Source organism: Strongylocentrotus purpuratus, unplaced genomic scaffold, assembly GCF_000002235.5.
Source record: "Strongylocentrotus purpuratus isolate Spur 01 unplaced genomic scaffold, Spur_5.0 spur5_scaffold_9, whole genome shotgun sequence".
In the NCBI taxonomy this organism is placed as follows: domain Eukaryota; kingdom Metazoa; phylum Echinodermata; class Echinoidea; order Camarodonta; family Strongylocentrotidae; genus Strongylocentrotus; species Strongylocentrotus purpuratus.
Window position 1 is genome coordinate 22,586,903 of NW_022145615.1, and position 26,991 is coordinate 22,613,893.

At 38.4% G+C, this 26,991-nt stretch overlaps 2 protein-coding genes across 4 annotated transcripts in view; one reads left to right on the forward strand and one right to left on the reverse strand.

The window, feature by feature from the left end:
* Window positions 1–258: 258 nt before the first annotated feature.
* On the forward strand, window positions 259–3,069 carry LOC590347 (octopamine receptor). The gene is made up of 2 exons (XM_030976386.1): window positions 259–282; window positions 1,499–3,069. The coding sequence occupies exons 1-2, from the start codon at window positions 259–261 to the stop codon at window positions 2,906–2,908; spliced, it is 1,434 nt and encodes a 477-aa protein (XP_030832246.1). The 3' UTR covers window positions 2,909–3,069.
* Window positions 3,070–5,061: 1,992 nt separating this feature from the next.
* Window positions 5,062–26,991, reverse strand: part of LOC592490 — a 28,602-nt gene continuing 6,672 nt past the window's right edge. Inside the window, exons 1-8 of one of the 3 annotated variants that reach the window (XM_030977255.1) lie at window positions 21,778–22,405; window positions 16,126–16,351; window positions 14,475–14,561; window positions 13,417–13,718; window positions 12,302–12,364; window positions 11,035–11,110; window positions 9,847–10,093; window positions 5,062–8,147 (exon numbers count right to left, since the gene is read on the reverse strand). In XM_030977255.1, the coding sequence (XP_030833115.1) occupies window positions 7,889–8,147; window positions 9,847–10,093; window positions 11,035–11,110; window positions 12,302–12,364; window positions 13,417–13,718; window positions 14,475–14,561; window positions 16,126–16,351; window positions 21,778–21,963 (1,446 nt within the window). In that variant the 5' untranslated portion in view covers window positions 21,964–22,405 and the 3' untranslated portion in view covers window positions 5,062–7,888. Of the gene's footprint in view, window positions 8,148–9,846; window positions 10,094–11,034; window positions 11,111–12,301; window positions 12,365–13,416; window positions 13,719–14,474; window positions 14,562–16,125; window positions 16,352–21,777; window positions 22,406–26,991 lie in introns of those variants that run through there. The other 2 variants (XM_030977257.1, XM_011673198.2) reach the window with 2 other exon arrangements.

Here is a 26,991-nt window from a genome sequence, read left to right on the forward strand (position 1 = left end):
CGCAACATGCACAAGGCTAACTAAGACATGTTGTGATTATTACCATAAAGAATAAGGGGATACAATTGAATTGTTCACGTACATTAACGATTCGATTCATGAATTCCTATGTGTACACTGCATGCAGTGAAGGTTGGATAAACACATTTGTTTCAAGGTTTCCATAAAAGTGTTCTGTTCGATCCCAACGTGAGATGGACAATACAATATAAAACGTAAATGACACTCAGGAGGGAAGTTTCTTTTCAGCTTTATACCATGGTATTCGTCTCGGAGGCTAGAGTAACCCTTAAAAGGGCTGGTGGACTCGGCTAAGAGATAGTTAAGAACTCAAAGTTGTGAACATGGACCTTTCATACCGCTCTTGACAAGCTTTGAGCTCCCATCAGCCTTTGATTTGCCTGGAAACGTTGACAATTTTTTTGTTTCACTACGTAAAAAAGACAAAACTATGACACTTATGATTATTGAATACTCTTATCCCCAGTCTCTAAAAGAAAAACTGATTTAATTTAATATGTAGAGAAAACTTGTTCATTAATTTCAATCATAACGTTGCCAGCAGAAATTGAAACGTTGAAAATGAATAGAAAAATTCAATTAAAAGATTACTTTATAAATGCATTTGCCATAGTCATATTCTAAAGGATTGTGTCAAAGTGATCCATAATGCACATAGGGACAGGGTGAGATATCATTGCAGGAACAGAACGCCAGGAGAGTAAGTAGTGTCAAAGTTCCACTCATTTATTTTCTCCAAAAAATTGAAACGAAGGCGCGATAGCTCAGTCGGTAGAGCAGTGGTCTCGTATTCCGGTGACCCGGGTTCGAAACCAAGGCGATGCGTTAGTGCCCTTTGGTAAGACATTAATCCTCATTACCAGGTCCCTCGGAGACGACCTAAGGCCGTCGGCCGTCTGGTTGCTTACTTACAAGCATTTATGTTTTCTTAGCAGCCAGGTAAAATAACCATCACCACCAATAACCATCACCACCATAACCCTTTAAAGATAAACTTGAGCTCTGGTAAAAAAAAGAAAATGAATTCTCACAGAATCTAACGAAACTTACACTGAATGTTCAAGATTACAAATAAATGTCATGTGCCAAACAATTTTGGAAGAAAATGTATACTGGCTGAGTAATGAGCATAGAAATGAGAAAGATAAGGAAATCGGGATAGTACTAGCCCCGACACCATTTGTGTTGTCCCATATACATCTTTCTGTGTAAGTGATTGTTACTTTACCAAGACTCTGCCAAATTTATGATGATTTTGATGACTCCAGAACCTTGCATTACACACAATTACTTACATGCTATATGATCCATTCCACACCTTTTCCTTCACAATGCAATCGCATTACCAGAACTCAAGTTTATCTTCAAGGAAATTCGATTGTCCAAATGTTTTGATTTTCAAATTTTATGAAAAATGATAACGTACGTATTTATTATATTAAAACTCATTCTATTTTATTTATTTTTTACTTCCCAGTTTGTTGAAATGTCATGGACAACGCAGTCACCGGAGTCAGTCTATGCCAATGAACATCCGCCCCTGCACCTCAACACGAGCTCAAGGGAGACGACAGAATCCGCTGCCATCGAGCAAGGTGCATCACTGTCGACGAAGATAGCAGCTTTGTCTCTTCTACCCGTCGTTATCATCTGTGGACTATTCGGCAATGTGTTGGTGTGCCGAGCCGTGTTCCGCTTCCAGAAACTCCGATGCGTTGCGAATACGTTCATCGTATCGCTGGCGGTGTGCGACCTGTGCGTATGCGGTATTATCATGCCCTTCGCAGCCTACCAGGAACTGACCAGCGACAAGAAATGGCACCTCGGTCCAGTCATCTGCAACATCTGGGTGGCACTCGACGTCCTGCTCTGCACCGCGTCCATCTGGAACCTGTGCGTGATTGCTCTGGACCGTTGCATGGCTATCACCAACCCCGTCTGGTACGTGAACAGACGGACACCCGTAATGGCGGCTGTAGCCATATCCTCAGCCTGGGGTCTCTCGCTTCTACTGAGTGTCATGTTTCTCTTGCTGATGGATAACTTTGCGGATAGCGCGGACTACTCTTGTCAGGTTGCACCCAAACCAACCATAGCTGTCATTTCGTCATCGGTGACATTTTACATCCCTTGTTTCATTGTAGTTGCGGTTTATATCAAGATCTTTCTGGCAGCACGACGCCATCTACGGGGAAAGTCGATCAGGGCGGCTATCTCAACCATGCACCATGGGAGACCGTCGATAGTGTGTAAGGAGAAACAGCCAAAATCCAGCAGCTCGGAAACACACGAAAATGGCCAAGCCGAACCGCTGTGCTCCTCTCCAGACGAGAACAAAAACCCAGTAAAATATGCGAAAGGAAACTGCGAGCTGCAACTCCCTAAAGTAGCGTGTTCGTCGAACAACGGACACTCTTCAAATTCTCTCAGACCGCCTCCTGCGTCCGTCACGTCAATAAGTAGCATCAAACGGACATCATTCAACCTGACCGTACCCGAACCATCTGTTTCTCCTGATGTCGGGTTTTCAGGCGCTGACAATTCCGACGTCAACGAAGTCCCGCGTTCACCTCGGAGATCGTTGACACCGTTTTCATTCAACTACCCGAGGCCCAAGATACACCGTATTTCAGTGACGCGAGAGCGACGCGCAGCTGCTGTGCTTGCAGTGGTCATCGGCGTCTTCATTTGTTGTTGGCTTCCGTTTTTCATTGTTTACGTCATCATCGGGGTGTGTGAGAGTTGTAACGTAACAAACGTAACTTTTCAAGTGCTCACGTGGTTAGGATGGTGCAATTCGATTCTCAATCCTCTCATCTATACAGTCTTCAACCTCGACTTCAGGCATGCGTTCCGAAAAATTCTCCTTGACGTTCCGTGCAAGTGAAAGTTATCGACTGTTTTGATGAATATATTGTTAACTATCACCGATCTTGCATTACGCCGTTTTAAAAATCCATTTCTTCCACTACCATTGACTATTTACATCGAATATAAAAATGGTGAAGTACATTGTCTTTTGACGTTACAGATTGAGAAGAGAGAAAATTAATTAATTCGTGTGAAAAGGTGACAAATTTCCAATGCTACCCCTCGTTTTCGTCACACTGAGCATGTGCAACTATTACAGCCCTCGAAAGACGTTGAAGGAACGAGGGTGACGACGCCCTCTTCATTCAAAGACCATGTCGGTACATTTTCATTTATGTGTCGAGCCATTTCGTCAAGATTAATATTTTTTGCATTTTTTCACTCCTGAATTGACCTCATTGTACAAGTATTGCGAAAGAAACACTGAACTTAAAATGGACGATCCCTGTGCGGCTGCAGCTGGACCTCGAACGATCAAACTTATCTGAGCGATTTCTATGTTTATTTTGAGCTTTAATTCCGGGGCAGTTTGGGCATCATGATCATAGTAGATGTTACTTTGTTAACCATGTACCAATGTTACCTCGTTATGATTATTTTAGCAGTCCCGTACCTACGGACATTGAGAGGCACAGGGGGCCACTTGAATGCCCTATCATCGACAGACGAAAAAGCTTAATCATTATAGAAATAGGAGAGAAAGGAAAAGAAAGAGAGGAAATGGTAGCTTACGAAAATGCATGACACGACCCCTCGCATCCCCCGCCCTTTTGTTACATTAATGGCTACCATGTTTGCACCATCGATACACCACTGTATTTTGCGTAAATTTTCCTGTCAAATCGGAGAAGAGAGTAAGCCACAAATGGCCAATTAAGGCAATAGACAATGCCGAATCGAGGAGATAGAATTGATTGGAAGTGTTGTGTCAATTCAATGTTACCGTAAATCATGTCTGCTGCCACCTGAAGTTCAACTGCACGCAGTGTGATTTTTGTTCTTGTCACATCATCAAACGAAGTAGGTTATTCGACAGGCCCATGAGACTTCTTTATTTGTTTACTTTAATGTATTCTATCATTGTTTTCTTTTTACGATCTCTTTAATTTGGTCATTTTTTTTTTTATTGATTTATTGTTTTTTAATCAGTTTTTTTTACATTATGACCTTACGTAAAATGATATAAATCGCCTTCTATAAACTATAGACCATGTGAATTTTCCTGTGTGTGTAATTTTGTTTATTCGATAATTAATAATATGATAATATGGTTTAAATGTCTTTAATTGGTCACCATTTTATTCATTATTGGGGTTAGTAGCGTACCCGATGTCAAAATCATTGACCATTAATAAACGATTATGAATCGCCTTCACAATTAGACAAATAAAAACCTCTTGTGTGGCAGTGCTTTGCAATAATAAGAAAATATTCAAATGAAGGGAAGACATAAATAAGAGGGAGAGAGAGAGAGAGAGAGAGAGAGAGAGAGAGAGAGAGAGAGTGAAATAAAGAGAGAGAGAGAGAGAGAGAGAGAGAGAGAGAGAGAGAGAGAAAGAAAGAAAGAAAGAGAGAGAAAGAGTGTGCGTGTACGTATGTGTAATTATTTTGATCTTATAAATCAAAACGGGATTCATTATCACATCATTGTAAATTTTAGTTTTTCTACATAAGAGGGCATAAAAAAAAGACATTTCATAATGCATTCATTGCTACTGACGTGACTTTTTCAATTTAAGAGAAGATTATTTTGATATTGTGATAAACAAATATAAGATATTGTATATTGTACGCCTATTGGGTTAGAATTGTTTCTTTTTCTATTTTCATCATTGTATCATCATAAACATACTGTCTTTCACTTTCTTTTTTCTTGCTCACATATACCTCCCCCCTCTCTCTCTCCCCCCCCCCCCTCTCTCTCTCTCTCTCTCTCTCTCTCTCTCTCTCCCTCTCTCTCTCACTTCCTCGCTCTCTCCCTTCCTCTCTTCCCATCTCTCTCCCTCTCATTCTCCCCATTACTACGTTTTTTCTTCTCTCTCTCTCTCTCTTAGCATTTCGCAAAGTCATATTCTGTGCCAATCCACACCTCCAATATATATAAATATATATATTTGATCATGGACCTACTGCAGTAGTAGGTCCATGATTTGATAGACATGACATAAATTGGAATGAAAGATTATCAGTACTTTTTATTGCGTACTCAGCACACATACACATGCAATTGATTGATAAAATTAGTGAATACATATAATCGTTAAATGATTGCATAAAAAGGTGGGGAAAAATATCAGAAATAATATATTTTATATTCAAACGTGACTATTTTTTCTTTCTTTCTTCACACAAAGTTATCACCATATACTGCTGACGTCATTACTGATTATGTAACACGTCATTATAGTGAAATCTACTATTTTGAAAATGATTAATGATGACAGTTGGTATTGTTTTTCTAAACCTACTTTTTTTTCTTTGCAATAATGGTAGAAGAAACCAGCTTCTACATATCCATTACCAATAAAATGTCTAACATTGCTCATAATTCTACCTTTTTTTTCTACAAAAGGGAGACATGTTAACAGTTTCAACAACAAAAAAAACACATAGCATACAAATGAATATGATATGTTTGGGAGCTTAATTTTCCATCCTCAGTCAAAATTTTACACCAGGTATATAGGATAAAGTATAAAATTAGGAAACTTCTAAACACGTTACATTCATTTAAATGATGAGTGTTTTTGTTGTTATATTTAGTGCATTTAATTTGATATTAACCAAATTAAGAAAATGCCTGTCGGCGAATATAATCTGAGCTCGAACTAAAAATATATATGGATACCAGTTCTACAACAGGAAATAAACAAAGGAAATAGAAAACGGTTATTATGTAATCTGAAATCTATTTCGCAGGTATTTAAGTGTATGTATACGTAAATTAATGCTTTAGCCTTTCAATCTTTAGTGTTGTCAAGATAAGTCTAATTAAATATTCAGAAAATCTAGTCAGAAATTTATTGATTGATAAAGTAAAATCTAAATTTGCAACTATAAAAAGAGCCATCGTGTAAATGTATTTATTTCCATCTATTAACATAACTGGAATTAATAATGATAAGATATACTTTCAGAATAGAACGATATTACTATTTTACGATAATACAACCCAATATTATTTTCTCTATTACTACCTTTTATTGCATAGCTTATTCTCAAGTGATTTTCTGCTTGTTCACAAGAACTAATTGCAGAATACTTAGCGATTTATTTCTGAATTAGTAGAATCGTACAAAAATAGAATTGACATGTTCACAATTACATATGATATGTACAAGAAAAATAAACAATCTTTCCTCTCATATTTTAAAATAATTTTTTTTCATAGAATATGACTATCTGTCGATCTTATAAAATATATCAAATTATCCATCACAATATACTTCGAGAATCATAAGATTTTCCATTCAAATATTTTAGAAAAGAAACAACCACGATAGATTAGTCACATAATTCGAATACATACAGTTAATTAAATCAACTGACATCAGTTTTCACACACTGCAACATTTTGCTTTTACTATTAAGTCTCATATTGATCTAATTGTTCAACTTCTAATACATGTACCTGATTTATATTCAAATTTCAGGTGCATTATGATGAAGAATAATGAAAGATCGGGTAAAGATTGCGTATGATTGAGAATAGGACGGAATTCGATAGTAAATTGCTAACATTTTAATGAAATACAGTATAATATAGTAACAAAAAGACCCTTTATGTTGATTTATAACCTTTAAGATAATTATTCACATGATAAATTGACGACTACTAATTGCACGCAATTTATTTGTTATCTTCTGATGATTACGATCAATTGTATCCCCTATCATATTTATTATTAATGGTACTTTTCTTGGCAACTGCATGCTACCTTTAGCATTCAACATACAATACCGCCTCCCGTTTCCTTTTAAAAACTTTAATTTACACATATGGGGTCGGGATTTATCCGACCCTGAAACTATAAAATATGTATTATTTTTTGCATTTTTGCAGCAACAGTTAGTGATCCCCATCGTTGATTTTCATCGGTGTAACTCGTGAGGTGTAACTCGCAAGGCAAACTTGAAATAATGTATGATACTCTTTGGAAGGAATAAAGTGTAACGTTTACCGTTGGGAAGGGTGGGACACGGGCACGGCACATACCCATATTAATCACCAAAATAAAAAAGGAAGAAGGTAAACAATAGTGGAAAGATGATATGACCCCAACCCAAACTCTTTTTGTTCGCTTGCATTCTAACACCGTGCCCATATAATGACGGCCCCTGTCCCTTCAATGACGTCCCGTACTTCTTCAGTTACGATTGAGCCCACGCTAAACAACTAATATGTTAAGTTATTAAGGCACATCGCGCCCAAATAGAGTAAAGGCTTGGTCGTGATTTCACATTCAGCACAAAACAAATGATAAAGGATTTTTCTTTTATAAATACATGGACAATACATTGCAAATTAATCGCAACTTCTGAAAGATGATTGATTCAGTTGTCTCATTCCCGAGTTAGCATTTCTAGTGGCAAAGCACAGAAACAATAACAAGGAAAACTTACTAGAGATGAATTCTATGACACATCCCAAAATGTATTTACTTGTGACAGTTTTAATTTCTACAATCCCGACACCTTTCTCAAACATGTACCGGCATATTGAAACTAGCCGCCAGTTTTCCGATCAACAAATGATGCTGTTTTGGCAATCGCCATGTCAAAATGTGTCATAGAACTCATTTCTAATAACTGAAACCATCCTGATGACAATGGTAAATCCTCAGTCACACCAGGCAACGAGACCGACGCCAGACCGACTAAAGACCGAACATAAAAACACAATACCCCAGAATGACCAAGAATCGGTCGGTTCGGCGTCGGTGTTGGTTTAGCGGTGTGACCGAGGCATTATGATGGTAATGATTACAGCCTAGGTTCAATACCCTACACCCTGGCTACCGAGCCTGCTCTTCCTAGCCCAGCCCTGCTGTTGAAGCCGACGATGAGAGGTTCTCTCCGACACCCAGTCCGGTGCGATGATAAAATGGCGTCGGTACGTCGGCTTGGTCATCATGAAGTGGCTGTTCTCGTGCCGGTATTCCTCGGCGATGGTGACCCGCTTCTTACGCGGAGCCTGAGGATGGGAGGCAGCCATCGACTTTGGCAGCTGACGAACATCCAACCCTGGTTGTTGACTGAAATTTACAGGGAATAATAGAAGGGAATAAGACGTTAATTAAACAGTTTGAAAATGGGCATCGTTTGAATATTTTGAAAGGATAAGGTGTGTCGAAAAGAAGTTGTCGACAAGTACTGTTAACCAAGAAATTAAAAAAAAAAGAAGACTTCAGATTTTCCCATTTGGGAAAATGGTGAAAGAGGATACACAAAAGGATAAATTTGCCAAAAGTGCTCGGTAAAAATTCTAAGAAGTGGAAAAGAAGTCTTCAAATTTAAGACTTCAACATTAGTATTTGTTTGGTACAAAGAGTAAATCAACATATATATATTTTTTAAGTACATGTATAAACGTCGTTTCAAACTTGTTTGTTTACGAGATGGAGGGCGCAATAGTTTTACATCGTCAGCCATCGAGACGGAAGGGCACTTTACATGAAGTATATAGCATATCTAGCTCCCTGTCGACATTGCCAATAATACTTCTTGAACACGGAACTAAAGGAAATACATGTCTCACGAACAGTTCCAACGTACGACACATATCATTACAACAAAACGAAATGAAAAGAATTGTCCAAGATCACCGCACGGTCAGCAATCAACCAAGTATGCAGGTAGACAGAGACACGGACAAAGCAACAAATCAATACTTTTGATCATCCATTATTATAGTCTCAGCCCAAGATCGATTGTCTGGCCGACAGTAAACAAGATTGCCATGCTCCACTTCCATATTTTTTATTTAAAGGGAAGTAGATTTCTGCGATCCAGGATCGGAGCAATGCCTATTATGGTTTTTGTTTATTTTTTGTTACAGAACTAATATCGCCTTTAACTTTAATCTGTATCTTACTTCTCTGTAGCGGCGGATGAACGACCTGTGCCTGTCTGGACCATTTGAAACCCATCCACAACAAAAATGTTGCCCCTTTAATTGTGATACCTTTAAGAAACTGTGCCCACTTCAAAACAAAATCCTGGATTAACTACGAATTCTTTGTGAGCTTTGACAATGAAAGGTGCGGCTCTTGAGGGCAGGGTGACGAGATCGAAAATCGTGTCAACATACGGCCGATCAAACCACAACCAAAGGTTGAAATAAAATGGCAACGAAGACTAATATGAAGATATCAAAAGGTTGATTTTTTTGCCAGATATGAATAGAGAACTAAGTTTGTAGAGCATCGTAAGCCTATCAGTGAAAGAAGAGGCCCAATCGGCTACACATCGGGAACTTTTGACTTTTCTTATATCTTTCCAATGCGAGCCATTTCTGACTAAATGCACATTAATTTCATTGTTATTTCACCATCGCTGTGGCTCTTTAAGACATCAATAAGAAAGATTCTGCAACTTTGATTATTAAATTTAGTATGTTGCAATTCCTTCCCAGATCTATAGGTAGATTTGTGAATTAAGCAGTGGTAGATCGACCCACTGAGATGAGAGATGAGGAGAAGCACGGAACCTAAGGAAACCGACTTCTTGGGGACGAGAGGAATCGCCTCACTTCTGACGTGGAATTAAGAAGTAGATATCCGTTCTCTTCTGCATCATTTACAAGTTTCAATGATGTCGTATCCGCTTCTTTGGAGAAAGTGGACTTGACAAAATCCTGCATCATGCTACATCTTACCTTGTTAGAGTCATCAGTCCTTAAGCGTCCTCAAAAACGATTACTTTGAAAGTAAAAAATAATAAAGAAATGCTTACAGCTCTAGCTTCTCTCTTAGTTGCCTCATCCAGGCCTGCACATGCGTATCATCTCGGCCATTCCTGTTCGGCACTGCTTGTCTAGGGGCTGGCGAAGGCGGGTTGTAGACGTGAGTGGCGGCTGGGACTCTGCTGTTGGCTGGCATGCTTCGGCGTGGATTCATCATAGCATTTCCAGGAGCCGCGGGCCGAGGAACTGGTTGAGCGCCATTCAGAGATTGAAGCATGTTGTATGCGACGTCTTTCTCTGCAGGATGCAAGAAAATAAGTCGTTATGAAATCTATGAATAGGTGTATTGTTGATGGGTCCGAACACTACCTGAAAGCCTATCAAAATCGTGATGCCTTTCGGACCAAGATAATAAACACAATAAGAACAATGGGCCCTTTTTGAAAAGGAGGACTATAAGAGGCATGTCTCGATGGATCAATAAAAATTGTTTTGCATTTTGCAATGAAACCTACCTTTAATAGGAATAACTTTGACGCGTTGGAACGGCATTTTTGTACTTTCCTTGACCAAACTTATACACGACTTGTTGACACCCTGGTAGTTGATAAGGTAATAACTCCTAAGCAACACCAACATGAACAAGGGGCTCGCCAACTACAGCGTGGTATTGACTAACAATTTAGGACAAAGGAAAACTGTCATTGTCATGTCGCTTGCGGTGAGGAATGGTTTCTGGTCCATTGAAAGTTGGACCGGTCACCGCAGGGGTATGATTGTCAAGCCAGACCCAACAAGGACGCAACGTCGATAAACCTTCCGCAGGGTGAGCGCCCTCTTGGCTCGAACCCAGCGATGTTATAGGAACATCTCTGATTGACTTTCAATTTGTCACACACCGATATTATGTTAATCCTTTGAGATAAGTAGAAGATCTACGACACATAGTCCTGCGACAAGTGCGAAGCGATAATTTCCTACACTAACCCAAATCCTAAATTCAGCCTGGACCTGACATATAACTAAGCCTAATCCTAAATCTAACCTAAAACCCAACTGCAACCCTAAACCTGTCCCAATATCAGCTTCTTTTAACCACATTATAGTTCGACGGCAATTGCTTTGCGTTTAATTTCCAACTCGAACCAATAATTTTGTTCATTTTGTTCATTTTGTTCACTGATGTCGGTCTCTTTGGAGTAATTGGGTATCACAAATGTAAGTGAGGTGGAACTTACCAAAATCTGTAGCCCCTTCAACCCAAGCCTTCATCTTTGGTGCAAGGCTATCGGTTGTTGCTTTTGGAGCCGGATGCTGCGGAAAGAAAAAAAAAACGGATACATACATCAACTCATCTGATGTACAACTACAAGATCGAAACTACTTTCGAAAAAGGCAACTTAGGATAATTCTACGGCTTTGTATAACACCATTTGAAATATGCGAACACGACAATGACGTATTACGTAGTACGGTCATGATTTCATTTGCAAAAAAAGCATAGTGATTTTTGCACTTGTGTTGATTTTCGAAAGTAATTGCGATCGTATTTACTTAATAATTAATCAAAATATAAGGACCGATAGTCAGTCGGAGGTAAAAAAAAAAAAAAAAAAAGCAACAATGTGGCGAAGGAACCAAATCTATATCAAGTTTAATTTCATTTTGTTTATATTTTTGCAACGTTTCTTTCGTAATAGGCATATGCAAAGTACAAAACAAAATTACAAAGACTTTCGAAAAAATCAACCTAAGATAATTGTTTTAGTCTTTTGTGTCACCTTTGAGCCGTGTGGCACGACAATTGCACATTCCATAACCCTAACGAGACTTCAAAAGGAAATAATAAAAAATAGTTAATCGCTCTTAAAATTGAATTTCTTCAAAACCTGACGATTGTGTTATATAGGTACACGACTTAAGTAAATCTCAATGATTGGCAGGAATAGTCATCTACTTTCGAAATCTGTACCTCAGAAACAATGGCATCGATTTATGTAATAACAAAATATCACAAAATGAAAGTAGTGAAGTGTGTTATGTTATCTCGAGCGGTAACAAAGCACCAAACTTGACGTGACAATATTGATTACATACACCTCACAATGAGCAATGACTAATTGTATTGACCGATACACATAGGAGCAAATCTCAGCGGAAATGGAGCACACCAGACCGACCTTTCCATTGATAAAGTGCGGGGGCACATAAATTACCCCCTGGGTTTAACACTATACCCCCCCCCCCGTTTTTGTTTTTTGAAAAGGGTTTTACCGACTTGTTTAAGACCCGAAAGAAAGGGAGAGGGGATGGTAGGGGGGGGGGGTAATAACATTTTAGACACTAAAAGTCTTTCTCAATTATTTTTCCTTTTCCTTGGGGGGCGACCGGGGGGTCGTTGTTTCTCCCGAGGTCTATACAGAGCCTGGATCTTTTTTTTTTTAATATATCGCTCTTAGTGTTCGATGGGCGTTTTTTGATGTACATCGTAGACTGGTGACTCACCGATTCTTCGACTGCCTTCTCGTCATCATTCTCATTACTGTTATCTTTCCCTTCCATCTCAGCCTGTTAGTCAAGTGCAAGGTTAGACACACACACACACAAGGAAACAAATTAAATATGAGATCAAGAAAAAATCACCACCATTGATGCTGTAACCTTTACAACACGTACTCTCTTGATTTCTAAGACTTATTTTAAAGTCCGAATAGTTTATATTTTAAGTTCATGAGATTTATAAGCAGGGGCCAAAACGTGTGCATTTTGTATATGGCTATCGTAAGAATTTTAAATCCCTATAAACAACTAAAAATTAAAGTCCAATGGATTCAATTTCCAATAAGATTTATTTTTGGCTGCGCGCGCATGCATGCATTACATTATTTACAAACAATCTGACTGGCGAGAAGTTTAAGTCCTTATATTTTCGTTTGCAGAAGTCAATTTCGTTCAAATCTTTAATCGAATTTTCAGTAAAAAAAAAATCTTAAAGACTTGACATTCTTTTAAGTCTTAAGAAGGTTTTAAAATCTAAGTCCTAGAAATTAAGAGAGTATAAAGTATAAGTATAAGAAACAAGAGCACGAAGAATCTTCCAATTATCACAAATATTTTTCAAGAATTAATCATGTCCATCACCACCACAAACGTTCAATTTACATGAACGTGCAGGTCACTCAGAGAAATAAGGTCTATTAAATATAATGTTTAGGGTGTTGTTTAGTTTTAGAGAGTTCACCAAAGGTGAATCGGTAAAAAGGAACGTGGACGCGGATCCAGGATCAATTATTTTCCTTTGATTTTCTTTTTCTTGAAATTTGATTTCTGAAACCAATTAGTCCTCCAATAATTCACTGGGGGGGGGGGGGGGGGGGGGTTATGAGCTATTTTTCTTGTAATCACATGCTTTTTTTTTTCTTCAAGAATACAAATTTCGGGAATCTCTCCAACCAAATTAATGTGAACAAATGAACAAACTCATTGACATTGGTTAATTATGGAACAGATAATGTGCTTCGATTTTAGATTTTAGCCACGGCAATGTTATTATAAGTCTTGATTAATCACAAAATATTATTATCATCCATTTTACTCCATCTCCTTTAGCTTTGGCTTACCTGACCCGGAGCGGTCTTCGATCTGTACAGCACCGGCCTCTGCATGGGTGTCGACGCACCTGACCCAGCTAAAGCAGCAGCCTGGGCCTCATACGCAACCGACTTGGGCCGCCTTGCTTGCAGGGGAGGGGTGGGTGGGGTATGGGTCCTCTTGGTCTTAGTGCCTAGTGTCATGGATTGTGTGCTGAGGTTCAGGAGGGGTTTGCGGGAAAGGGTCTGGAGTTTGACCGACGGGGGGCGGGGCGGGGGCGTGGCAGGTATCTGGCCATAGGTCTTTGCAGCAGCTTTGTAGTGGTTTCCTCCTATGAAGTATAAAGAAATTTATTAAGATGATAACGTGTGTAAATTGATGTAAACATATTCAAACAATGATCGTAACATTATCTTAATTATCAATATTCTCAAGTTTTTCATGACCTGAAATTACCAAATTTTCCCATCCTATCTCTAGCCAAATTGTTCCATGCATCATGTATGGCAACTGCAGTTTGGTAATGACCGTGAATGTTTAACAACTCTGTTTATCTCATGGGTAGGAGGTGGCAAACGCAGATTGATACCTTGTAAAGGCACAATAGTGGTTTAATTTAAAACACTCTTGAAAATTCTAACACTCTTAGTTCTCTCAATTTCATAATCTGGACCTTTGATTCTCATCATTTATCACCAATCTGATAGTTCCAAATTACACAAAAGTTAAATAGATAAAAGGGCATCGATGAAGGCATACGCTGGGGTAGTTTACCCCGCCTCCCATTATGACATTAATAGTGTACGTGGTAAATGCTTCCAACATGTCAAATCAATATATTTTTGCCCCCCACCACCTCCACCCTGAAAATGGAGCGACGCCCCTCCGTGAAGATTTTTATTCTAACTTGACTTCTGTTCTCGTTTCAATTCGACTGACCGTCTCTTCTAGAATTAAAGAAAATAAGAGATGACATAATGTACGCATTGTACTCTTATAATCCATTTGTCTTCCCTGCCCTCCCCTCCTCTCCCCTCCTCACATCGACGAACCTGCATGGATAATCCCTCTTTCTATTTTGACTTACTTTCTCGTTTCAATTCTTTCTTGTCAACACGTTGACTATCCTCAAGAATATTCAATGATGACGCGATGAATCCATTCAGGTCAACATCTAAACAAAAATGAGAAAACAGATACACAATATTAGTATGATGTCTAGGACAAGTTCATGGCAAACTCAGTATCCCAGGACTATCTATTCCATGGAATACCTCTCCCGAAAAAAAAATCCACCACTGTTGGTGCGTGTAAATAGCATGGGTGCATCAACTCATTTTCCAAAATTCGCGAAGAATCATACCGCTTTCAGAAAATAGGTGTATTTGGTGCAGGATAAGAAATCTTTGTTCAAAATTTCCAAGCTAAAAAAATATTTAAAAATAATAAAGTTGACGACATTCAATTACGAGATATGTCTGTAAGTGGATCAAGAATCACGTGCACGTTTTGAAAGATTTATATATTCAACTATCATCGTGAAGTACACCAAACCAAACCTCATGGATGAAAGTATAGTGCAGAAATAGTATACGTGTCTCGTTGTTCCCCAAAATGGTCGTGCTCTCCCGTGCCCCGTCACTGCATCATTAAGGACTTTTAGATTTGCACGACGAGAACGTGAACTGCTCGTGTGACATCCTTTCAAGGCAATGTGACGTCCTTTTAAGGCAATGTGATGTCACTGCCAGTACCTTAAAAGGACTTCACATTGCATTGCATTAAAAAGATGTCACACGTCGCAGTCCACGTTCTCGTCGTGCAAATCTAAAAGTCCCTAATGTAGCCCCTAACACTGCCCTGCACACACTTTAACATAAGGTTCAGTATAATTCGATTGTACGGGTTGCATGATCTCCCCAAAGTTTTACAGTGCATAGACAATAATACATTTGCCCACTTCAAGTAACAAAGAAAGTACCGCATTTGATTCTTACCGCGTGAACATTTTCTGCTCCTCATAATCCAATGTTTGAATTTTACTTTAGAACAAACAAAAAAGGCGTCACATATATGAACATTTCAGTCAAGTATCACTTAGCGTTCTTATCGGCTCCAATAAAGATAAATCGGTGAGTCTAATTCCGAAGTTACTTTATTCCGAGGGGGGTAGTTGTCTGGGCTTGGTAGTGGACTGGGTATCCGGTATTATTGTTATATGTATTTCATAATTATACAAACATTAATTTAAGTCATGCTCAGCGATCGAGTATATTCACAACATGTCTCTTATGATATTACATCAGATGAATAGCAGATAATCCCTTTACCCCTCTCCCCACCCCAACCCCACCTCCCACCCCGGTCTTATGGTTTAACAAAAAATCAGTACCCCTGGTATGGAATACAAAGTGGTTGGACCCTAACATTAGCATGACAATTTTATTGAGTCATTTAGCACAACACAACGGCCCGAATTCACAAAGGAGGTTTGTCGACAAACCTAGGTTTATGTGCGCCAGATGACGCGTTTCGACGCGTTTGAAACCAAGGTTTGTAGGTTAATGTGCGTCATAATTATGACGCGTTTCGACGAGTTTCGATCCAAGGTAGTTTGAAACGCGTCATATGGCGCACATAAACCTAGGTTTGTCGACAAACCTCCTTTGAGAATTCGGGCTAACGGGTCTGACTTAACGATCAAGAGTGCAAAGAATGAAGGGTGCATGGCGTCTTACGTTTTGGTTGATTTGGATGGATGCTTATACCAGGCCCGTGATCTGGTCCAGCCGGGAGAGACTGGGTGAGTTGTGGGTACTCTCTGTGCTCCATGATCTTCTTGATGTTGCCGAGTTTGCCTTCCCCGATGGACTTGAGAACATAGTCCTGGACCGCTCTCTGGACCCGATGCTGCAGGGCCATCTGGGCATCCTTCTGCTTTATGTTCTTGGGCTCCAAAAAGTCCTTTAAAATGAAAGAAAAGTCAAATAAGAATTTTTTTTTAATGTCGACATTGACCATTAAAGCCAAAAGTATGATGTATGTATTTTTGTAGTTTGTTTCTGTTAATGTATTAATAACAAATGAAATATAAAATAGATAATGAAAGAAGAATTACAAGAAATATATCAATTGCTAATTTCATATACTTCTAAACTCTACAGGGTTCCCAGCATTTCATCAAAACAAATTCCCTGAATTATTCCCAAGTTTTTTTTCTGATTTATCCATGAAGGAGTTTCAAAATTCTGGGATCATTAAAGGAGGCATTTTAAACAGTAAAAGATCACCATATCCAATCATCTAGTTTATAAACTATTTGGACACGAGGCAAACTATAGGAGATTGACTTCTTTCTCTTTGGACCCATTAAAAAAATCCCTGATTTTCTATCATAGTGTATTTTCTCTAATTCGTCTGACTTGTTCATAACTGAAAAAGAAAGGGAACTTATTTTCAAGTTTCTATGATTTTCAGGATAGCTTGTAACCCTGCTCTGAAAGTAGGAGGGTTTGTTTGCGTTCACCAATTGACAGAGAAGTCAAGTTGGTATCATATTAATTTCAAAGACAAGCCCCTTCTCACAGTTAAAATTAAAAAACAAAAAAGAAACATGGATTTTCCCCTTGAAGTATCTTTCTCTACGACTGCATTATGATTGGCAGAGTAGACAAGAAATCGAAACCATTCCATAATATTATCATGGATGATTAAATTTGCGAGAGGCGTTTAGACACTCGTGGGGCTCCTCGATCAGAATAGCATCACCTGTTGCTAGGCAACGCATCCTCGCCTGGGTTCATCTACCCGACCGCTATTCCATCAATGCGCAATAGTGTATCGATGATGCATTGTACCTAAGGGGTGTTTGCACTGTTAAATTGAAATTGATCGAGGTATAAGCGCGGGAGATCCCAGCCATTGAAATGCGGAGAAAGCAATTTACAGAGAGGGGGTAGGATTGGCTTCGGCATCATCCTCTTTGCATCTGCTGTATGCCGAGGCCTCTAAAGCGACTTGATTAATTTGATTAATTTTCATCGATTTTCGCGTCTGGCTTTGACCAAACTTTTAATGGTTGACCTTGGTTCGATTGTTATACACATCCTCCTCTCCATGCTCGCTGGTATGAATGACAAAAGATTATGGATAGGTAAAGGAATTTTATCGACCTGCTCTCAAGCGAATGGATACGTTGATAATGCACTCTTCCTGACTGATGGTTTGACAGATCTACTTGTACCAATGAATTTGACATTTTTATTGAACTGCATGGCTGTGATGTGTCGTAGTAATTTGTCAATGGTATACAATAGATTTGATCGATCGCTATATATTACCAATGTGACAAACATAAATGCAGAGGTGTACGTTTTTACAAACCTTGTGAATACCAATGGAATAAAAGCAAGATATCCAGGGGCGGGGCGGGGGGGGGGGGGGCTCTACTTTAGAGGAAAATCGTGTTGGGGGAAAAACTGCTCCTATCCCTCCCCTTTCTTCATCTGCTCAGTGGAGTCAGTGTAGGCTGGGTGGACTCTGAACATTACAGAAAAAGCTGCCCCTCCTCGTCCTTATGCTAATTCTGATCTGTCCCTTTAAAGGAACTTCGACTATGTAACTCCCACTATAAGACAGTTCAATGTATTTGGTCACTAACATCAGAATCATTCAAAAAACAACACAACTCTATTTTCTACCAGAAAAAGAAGAAGATTTAATCGATGTTACATGTATACATGTATCTTGTGTGTGGTTTGTTTGTTGGTTTCGTATCTAAGCGAACACGATTTGCCATTTTTCTCGAGTACTTGTCAAACAATGCGGTTAATATTTTATGATTCTTAATTACGGTATCGTGGTTACATGAGAGTAGATTCTCATAACGAATTCTTTCGGAGCAATAAAAATTGTGCCGAACACCCTAATTTGTTTTATAATGGACGACTGATAGTATCTGTAAACCAAACAGTTGGTGATGAATTCAACCAAGGCACGGAGCCCGCATCCGTCAAAATGTTAACTATTCATGGCAGACATTATAATACTTTTCAGGAAGTTTTTCTTTCATCATTCAGATCGCCTACAGGTTCAATTTAGTTTTGTGTACTTGTTTGTACGATTAAGTAAAATTTACGATTAAGTAAAACGGTAGAAATCAAAGTAAGTAGTTTCCCCAGAATAACAGATTGTATAACAGTCTGATTAAGTCTTTGCAACAACATAATCGGGTCCTATGGTCAATGGTGGTCATAAAGAACATTAATTGAGTAAAATATTTATTTAAAAAAAAGAAGGAAAATTTCTTTTCCACATATTGTATGAGACTGTGGATATTATCCTGGTTAATAAACTCGTCAACACACCAATTCAAAATTGCTAATGGTTAACTACTTTGGGTTCCGTCAATCTTTTGATCTGATAATAGCTGCAGTCGATCAGGCTGTGATGACACTTAGGTCATGAAGGTCAGTTATATACACTTACATTTCTTAATATGATGTACCAACATATCTCACATCGTATGGACAGCATAACGCCATCTTAATTCACTGTCCATCCGATATAAAATATCATGTAGCGTTTCTCAGCCAGAGTTAACAGAAACAAATATTTCATTATGGACAGCGAAATGTTATCCCAATTTGCTTTACTTAGAGAATACGATCAAATTTACTCAAATGTGGCGTGAGATTCATTGGATGGACAACAAAGTATTATCAAATTCCGTTGAAGGTGCACACACCTACACCACTGCGAAATTGGATCGAGAAAGGTTTATCGACCAGCAAGGGATAAAAAGGATATGGACGCCCCCTAGATGCAGAACACGAAACATCATTCTTTTCATCCACCCTCGGCCCAACTCTGTAACCTTTGACCTCTTTCTTCATACCAACACTCATTATTTACAACAGGTCACTTACACTCGAGCGTCATTTCCTACAAGGCCGTTAATTATTCATCACAAGTTTCATTTTAGTTTTACTCAATTTAACTTTCCGACGGATCCATTAAGAGCTTTAGGATAGAGAATGGGCGTGCACCTGAAATAAATGGATTAAATTTTTCCGTGCACGTGGGCGGTATGGTTAATTATTTAAATTTAATAGAAAAGAACATCACGAGAACGAGAGAAATTTAAAAGCTGTTTTAGCCTTTAACCTTCCGCTATTTTTTTCTCATATTTTGAATTAAGTATAAATCGTACCAAAATAAATTGTAAATGCTCGTTGTTAGTTCATTAAAAAATTATTTTATATAAAAATCGTTCAACAGCAGGTGGTCACTGTTTCTTGCACTATATCCATTATCTTTTAAACATGTGGCAATTTAATCATTACGCTCCTTGCCATTCAGAAAGACACCGGTTATAGGAGGGGCGTCTAGGGGCGGGGGCGTGCTCTCCTAGCCAATTCTGAGAGGACAGGAAATTAGGGAACGGCGAAATTAAGAAGTGGGTGGGTGATCACCTCGATTATTTTTATTTAGAGAAAGACTTTTTTCCTGAGGTAGTTACCCAGGGACAATTTTCTTAGGGTAAGTCGTCATAGTGTGCCCCGGGGGGATGAGGAAGGGGTAGTTCCCAATATCTTTATAAAAAAAGGGGTGAATTATTTAGATTTCAAAATGTTTGACTGGATGTGACTGACAAAACAAAGATGCCAGTGAAATATTTAATTTTTTAGTGAATTTTTTTCATGTCCGATTTTGCCACCGTTTCGACGTGAATTGGCTAAAAAAACATCATAATCCAGTGGTAACTATTATTTTGTTTCAAACTATTCAATGCTCTTTTTTAATTAATTAAAGAAAGAAAATATTTAGAGCACGTTGAACAGTCACGTTAAATATAAACATACATCGAATTGCAGCATATCGGGGGAAATATGACAGGGTGATATTTGACAATTTTACAAATATGACAGTAATTCAATACTAGAAGGGAAATGCACTTTGAGAAACTGCTTTTAAAACTATACTAACCTAAAATGACGACTAGCTTACATGTGAAGTATGTATCGTTTTCATTGTTAGAATATGTCTGTTTCCTTTCATTTGAAATTGGACTATTGTGAAGTCAAATATTACCTGAATGTGTTCATAATATTTTTTGACAGATTTCAATAAAACATGATTAATGTGGAGTGTTTATTGTGAATGCAATCGTGCATGATGCTGGGGGGATCGTTACGACTTATATTGGCCCAGTTGCATAAATTCATTATTCTATAAAGCCCAATAATTAGATTTAAAGTGAATAGTGAACAATCTATCCAGAAGAGTACAGTGACTTGAAAATGAAAAAAAATGTCGTCATCATTCAAAGTGATTATTCTTATTATATATACTTCTTTCATTCTATATTTGTATTATTTTTTTAAATATTGTTTTGCACATTCCAATTATTCCACAGTACAATGTAAGCATTATTTCGTTAACAAATGCATACATCGCTCTTAAAACATGAAAGGGATACAGTAATTCACTTAATACTTCTCTGACAAGAATCAAAATTAATTTCGGTTTCGGGTAATAATTTTAGGCACAATAATGGCCAATAATTCCGTTGCCCCAAACCGTGCTTGATGGACGCGCCCTCCTGCCACCCCCGTAATATCACAGCAATCATCATATTGTAAATGGAGACATTTTTGCTATATACATGCACCATCTTCTTTCTTTCTTATTTCTCCTCCTCCTCCTTCTCCTCCTCCTCCTCCTCCTCCTCCCCCTTCTTATTTTTGTTCTATCTCTTCATATTTCTCATTCTCCTCCTGTTCTTCACCTTTTTCCTAATCCTCTACTTTTGTCATACTTCCCTGTCAGTATCGGTGTGTTGGCTCAGTCAGTGGAGTGTCCGCCTCACAACCGGGAGGTCGAAGGTTCGAACCCCGGCCGCGTCATACCAAAAGACGTTAACAGACGGGAGTTGCTGTTACCTTGTTTGGCGTTCAACACTAAGGGATAGAACAACTTCGATCTGGCGCTACTCAGTGGCTGCCGGGCTCACGAACAAAAAAAGAAATTCTATTTTCGGTTTAACTTAATAAAATTTGGAGTGGACTTTAAAGATTATTAGTAGTAGTAGTAGTAGTAGTATACATTAGGCCATCATCTGGCGTAATTTTGTACTGTATGATAACAGTTAACACCAACGGAGAATACCAAGAGCAGATGAAGGCCAACATCAAAGTGTCTGGATAATTTGTTTGCTAAGTCGCAAATAATTACTAATGACCTCTGTTCTGTGCCAGCTATTAATGAGCTAACCAAGCTGTTGGCCCACCCTAGAAAGACAAATAATATAGCGATAAAGATACAAAAATGGATATGTTTAGAATTACAGTAAATAGAAATAGAATGAGGCGTCAAATATGGTGTATTACCGATTGCGGATGAGGGTTGTTACTGCGATGGGCTGATGTAGGTCGCATTCCCGGCTGGACAAACTTTTTCTTTGCTTTATGGTAATCATCGTAATACTGGGTCGTGAAGACCTTCTTCTTCGCTAAATTAGGCATGGTGATGATTGCTGTTGACTTCAATGGCAGGAACCGTGTACTCCTTCTCATATATCTCTCAGCATTAATATATCAAGCATAAAGAAGACAGATTGCGTGCTAAGTGTACATGATATGGGATAAACACTTCCCCCTTTCACTCCACGAGGCACAGAACGCGATTATAGTCCAAATATTAGTTGAAATCCCACCGAGGTCCCATGCCATATGATCTGTGTTGAACAGGATCCAAGTTCAGCGTATATCTACACCCCTAAATAGTGGAAATATTCAGGGAGGGGACTAACGTAACCCCCTACCACATGCCATTGATTTCTGAAGTGAAATACGAAACCAATAACAAACTGAACTACAGCACATGCACGAGGCACTTAGCGGGACCGCGTCAGTTGCTAGGGCAGCCAGGGCCGACCCCTTTGTTAACGTCCCGAAAAGAATGTTTAACAATAACCCCTCCTCGTTTTGTTGTTCTATTGTAATTGTCCGACTCCATTCTCCATTTCACTCAATTCTTTATGCCGCCAAGTCGAATGTGACGTAACAATTGGCGTGAGTTTCACAATGGAGAGTAAGAAGAGGGGGGGGGGGGGGGGGGTATTTCTTCACTGGACTGTGAATATCATCTCGCACGGATAGTTTAGAGGGGGGGGGGGCTTTGATTGAACGATATCCAAATCAAAATCAAGAGAATTATTGGGGTGGGGTGAAAAGGGTCCTGCATGGAGTTACTGTAGGTATCATACAAAAATGGCTTACAATTATTCACATAAAATATGATAATTATGTCTGTTTCTCCCAATTCACTTTCTCTTACAAATTGACATCGACTATTCAAGCTAGGTGGGGTTTCCAACGTTACCGTAAGGTCTACATCGCCCTGTTTGTACTCGTAGTTCAGCGTGTTCCTCCCCAATCCCCACAAGTACATCTCTCTCTCTCTCTCTCTCTCTCTCTCTCTCTCTCTCTCTCTTTCACTCTCCTGTATTATTTAGATCTCAACATTAAAGATAAACTCCAGTACTGGTAAAAAAAAAAAAATTAATTCTCACAGAATCAAACGAAACTTACACTGAATGTTCAAGATTACAAATAAATGACATGTGCCGAACAATTTTTGAAAGAAAATGTATACTGGCTGAGTAATGAGCATAGAAAGACAAGGAAATCAAGGTAGTACTAGCCCCGACACCATGTGTGTTGTCCCATATATAGCTTTCTATGTGAGTGCTTGTTACTTTACCAAGACTCGGTCAAATTTATTATGATTTTGATGACTCCAGAACCTTGCAGTGCACACCAATACTTACATGCTACATGATCAACTGTTTCTGATCCTTTCCACACCTTTTCTTTCACAATGCAATCGCATTACCAGTACTAAAGTTTATCTTTAATGTGCATACTTGCAAACCGGCGTTTTGAGGCAACGCGTATAAAAAGACTGATTAGCTAATTAAAATTTTCCAACAAGGAATTACCTATCCGAACAACTATAAGGTCAAATTAATGAACTCATATATTCCTAGAAAACAGCACTTTAGAAAAGGTGGATATTCCGGTCTTCACAAAAGATGAAACTATCTCTCGATGGGGGATATGAGCAATTAGATGATGAGTAAAATTGTAATAGTGTTCGTGATAATGGAATCGCTGATTGTAACCATGATAATTCGTTTTCCATAGCGTATAATTATTTTGTGTGCCAATTTCAGAAAATTTACTATGGTTGATGAAATTTAATGTATAATCATAAAGATTAAACCGCTTTTTCGATTCAGATCCCTTCCGTCGTGTTTTATCATACGGGTTTTATTTTGCAGTCACCATTCTCGTGCCCAATTACAAATTGTATTATTCATACATCAGGGTATAGTGTAGTTTTATGAGTCTATGGCAACTTCATATTCATAAAAAGATCTCATATAGCTACTTAAATGCCGGTCTCATCAAATTATTTTTTTTATTAGCACATTGATCTCTTGGTGATGAGACGACTGAAATAAATATATTCTGATGAGATGAAGCCTGAAAAGATTTTTGTTGTTGCATTGAACCATCTCTTAAAAATTGAAGTGGTGGAAATCAGAAGACGGACTAAAAAGAGAAGAACTCTAGTTTGTTTATATGTAGTTTTAAGCGACCTCTGTTTGAGAACTTTAATAGAATTTGAGAAAAGCGCTCTTCAGAAATGTTTGTTTATGGTAATCATTGTAAGATGTTGTGTCGCCAAGAACGTCAAGTGTTTGTAAAAGCAGCCTCAGTATTCATTGCTTCAAATGTTTATTGAATAAACTTGCACAATCACAATGCCATGTTGTAGAAAATATGGACATCCCGCCCCCTCCCCCCCCCCCCCCACTTAGTGTTATTTAGGGTACGCATATGCGTGTTCCCAGCACCCCCCCCCCCCTTTCAGCATAAGTCTGGTGTGTAAAGTCAATGCGGGTAGACCTCTTTCTTTTGTTACGAACCGGATATTTTGGGAACACGCATGCGGTCCCTCCGTTCCCAGAGTGGGGGGGGGGGGGGGGTGAACATGAGGCAATTTTTCTCTAACACCTATTTACATGCAGTCGATGGGGAATGATTATAAAGGGCTAGAACTGCATGTACACGGCCTATTGCAAAAGACGCCATCTCGGTGTAAAATAAGTCGACCAATTCGGTGCTGTTCGCTTTGTAAATACTGCCTGTCGTATTTTGCAAAAACATTCATTTTTAATCAACCCACTCCAAGCGACATATCAGCCAGCCATCGGCATGAAAGAAATATATCATGGCGAGCTGATGTCAAACAGGAAACGACAACACTCGAACCGTGGTTGAGAAGTTGGTTGAATATCGGTTCTCGAGCTTGGAGAGCAGAGGGACCGCTCAAAAGCAAAATATCGGCAGATGATGCCACACACGAATTATTCATAAAGTATTTATTTGCGTCAGAAATGGACCAGCTAGAGGCAGGTGCTTGTGAAGAGTTCTGGGGCGCTGATGAGTACGCATTCCCAAACTCGCGTTATTTCTCACTACAAACATGAGCGCTGAATGAAATGCTGCTTGGCGCGTAAAAAAGCTTGTTCTTCTAAAGGCGGTGGCGATATCGGTATAACACCCTCGTCTGCCATGAATTTGTAAAATACGTGTTGTGTGAATGGGTCCAATTGACCTCGATGTGATCGAGGGAGATCGATAAGATTCGATGTTAGAATTGATTGTTGATAATATTCTCTCGAATTCTCATTGTCCGTGTTCGGTATGCTTTTTTTAGCAGATGTAAATTGAAACATGATAATGTGCGTGATAGAAGACACTCGGGTGAAAGATATGAGAATACAAACATGGTGGATGAATCATGAATCAATGAAAAGAATTGCACAACATGATCAATTGCAAAGTAAACGATTTTATACATGATTAACTCCATACAGAATGGTTATTGCAGTATAAACATGTAACCTTTCTCTTTTTTAAAATCAATTTCTATAAATGATTCCATCGCAGTACCCTCCATTGTTCTTTTATTATTTTTATTTTAGGAAATTGAGATCCACCTCATGCATGGCTGTAAAGCATAAAGCATAAATTGTGTAATCTTTACCCCCCCCCCGCGCCCCTAATGCATAGTAAGATAATAAATCAAGTTAAGTATTGATAAACTGACAATTCAATCCGTGAGATAAAACCTACTTCTACAAAGAGATAACAAGACGGTATTCGTTATAAAATGCATACAACATAGCTTCCCAATGAGTTTTTAAAAAACGTTACTGAGATTCGATCATAAAAAAACGTTTTGTTTGTTCATCCTATTTTTATTCTTCTCCTATTTTGCCTACTCCTTACTATCTCTTTTTTTTTTAAATGTAATATAACTTGTATATATTTGTTTGTATTTTTTGTTTTTATGTTTGTCAATAATTTGCAAGTGTTATTTTTGTAGTAATGTTGTCTCCTTTTGTATACGAACTTGATGAAAAACAGTCCTGTGGCTGATGACAATTTAAAAAAAAAAATTCTGTATTGAAATAGAACAAACAAACAATTAAAACAAACTAAACTGAAATAAAATTACATGACAACTGAAATTAAAAAACGCTAATAATTTTTAATTTTTTTAAATCCTAACCATCATGATAGAGATTCGTGACAGAATCCAATTTCTGCATGACAATGACTGATTTGTATGAAATTTACAGAGAACAAAACATTTACATGAACCCTTCAAACAGGAAAGAACTCCTCAAAAAACACCTCCAAAAACAAAGCATGAAAGTGGGGATAATTGAGAAAGAATTGCTCACGTCATCATCGTAATATTTTTTCTTTAAAGAAACCCATAGTATTGACTTCATGATTGAAAACTAAATATTATCATGAAGCAAACATGTCCATCGCTGCTACATGATTCCGACATTTTCATCTCGAGTATATCGACAACTATAATAGCAAGATAGCATGTAATGGTATAAAAGCTGATTAGAATGACATTGAGGAGACAGCTTTCGAGTAATTGATCAGTCGATAAGTGGCCTTGGTACGCACAAACCCATGTAGGATTAGTCAATTATGTTTGCATGCAAGGCCTCTTTCAATATCATTAATTTATATAACCCTTTGTCGCGGTGCATCGATCGATGAAAATAGCGCGGGTTCATTAAAGTTTGATGAAATAATCCCCGTATTTCATAAACTGGATTAATGAAAGTTCGAATGGAATTCCGTTTGAGAGTTTGGATACGAATATCTTGGTCCTCGAGAACAGCGCACGCAATGTGAAGTGTTTGCACATCATAGTTTGGGGCGGTCAAGTGTCTATCAAAAAGGGGCACCTTATAATTTGGAATTTCGGTTCTCATTTCTCCCTTAATTCTTTATAACGTTTCGACAACTATGATTATTGTCCTCAACACTTGAATATCTTGGAATTCGAGAACAGTGCTCTACATGCACGACAATTGCGAATGGTTTAAGTCTGTTCATTGTAATTTTGGGCGACCCTGACAGGGGCACCATATCCGGCTGCTCATAAGTTGAAATTGTATTTCACATTTCCCTCTTTATTCTTGAAAACATTTTCGGCCT

Bases quoted from the DNA above. Each gene is read 5' to 3' on its own strand.
- LOC590347 (XM_030976386.1), top strand. From the start codon at position 259: ATGGTATTCGTCTCGGAGGCTAGA. The intron at 283-1,498 runs GTAACCCTTAAA...TTTACTTCCCAG, and splicing joins TATTCGTCTCGGAGGCTAGA to TTTGTTGAAATGTCATGGAC.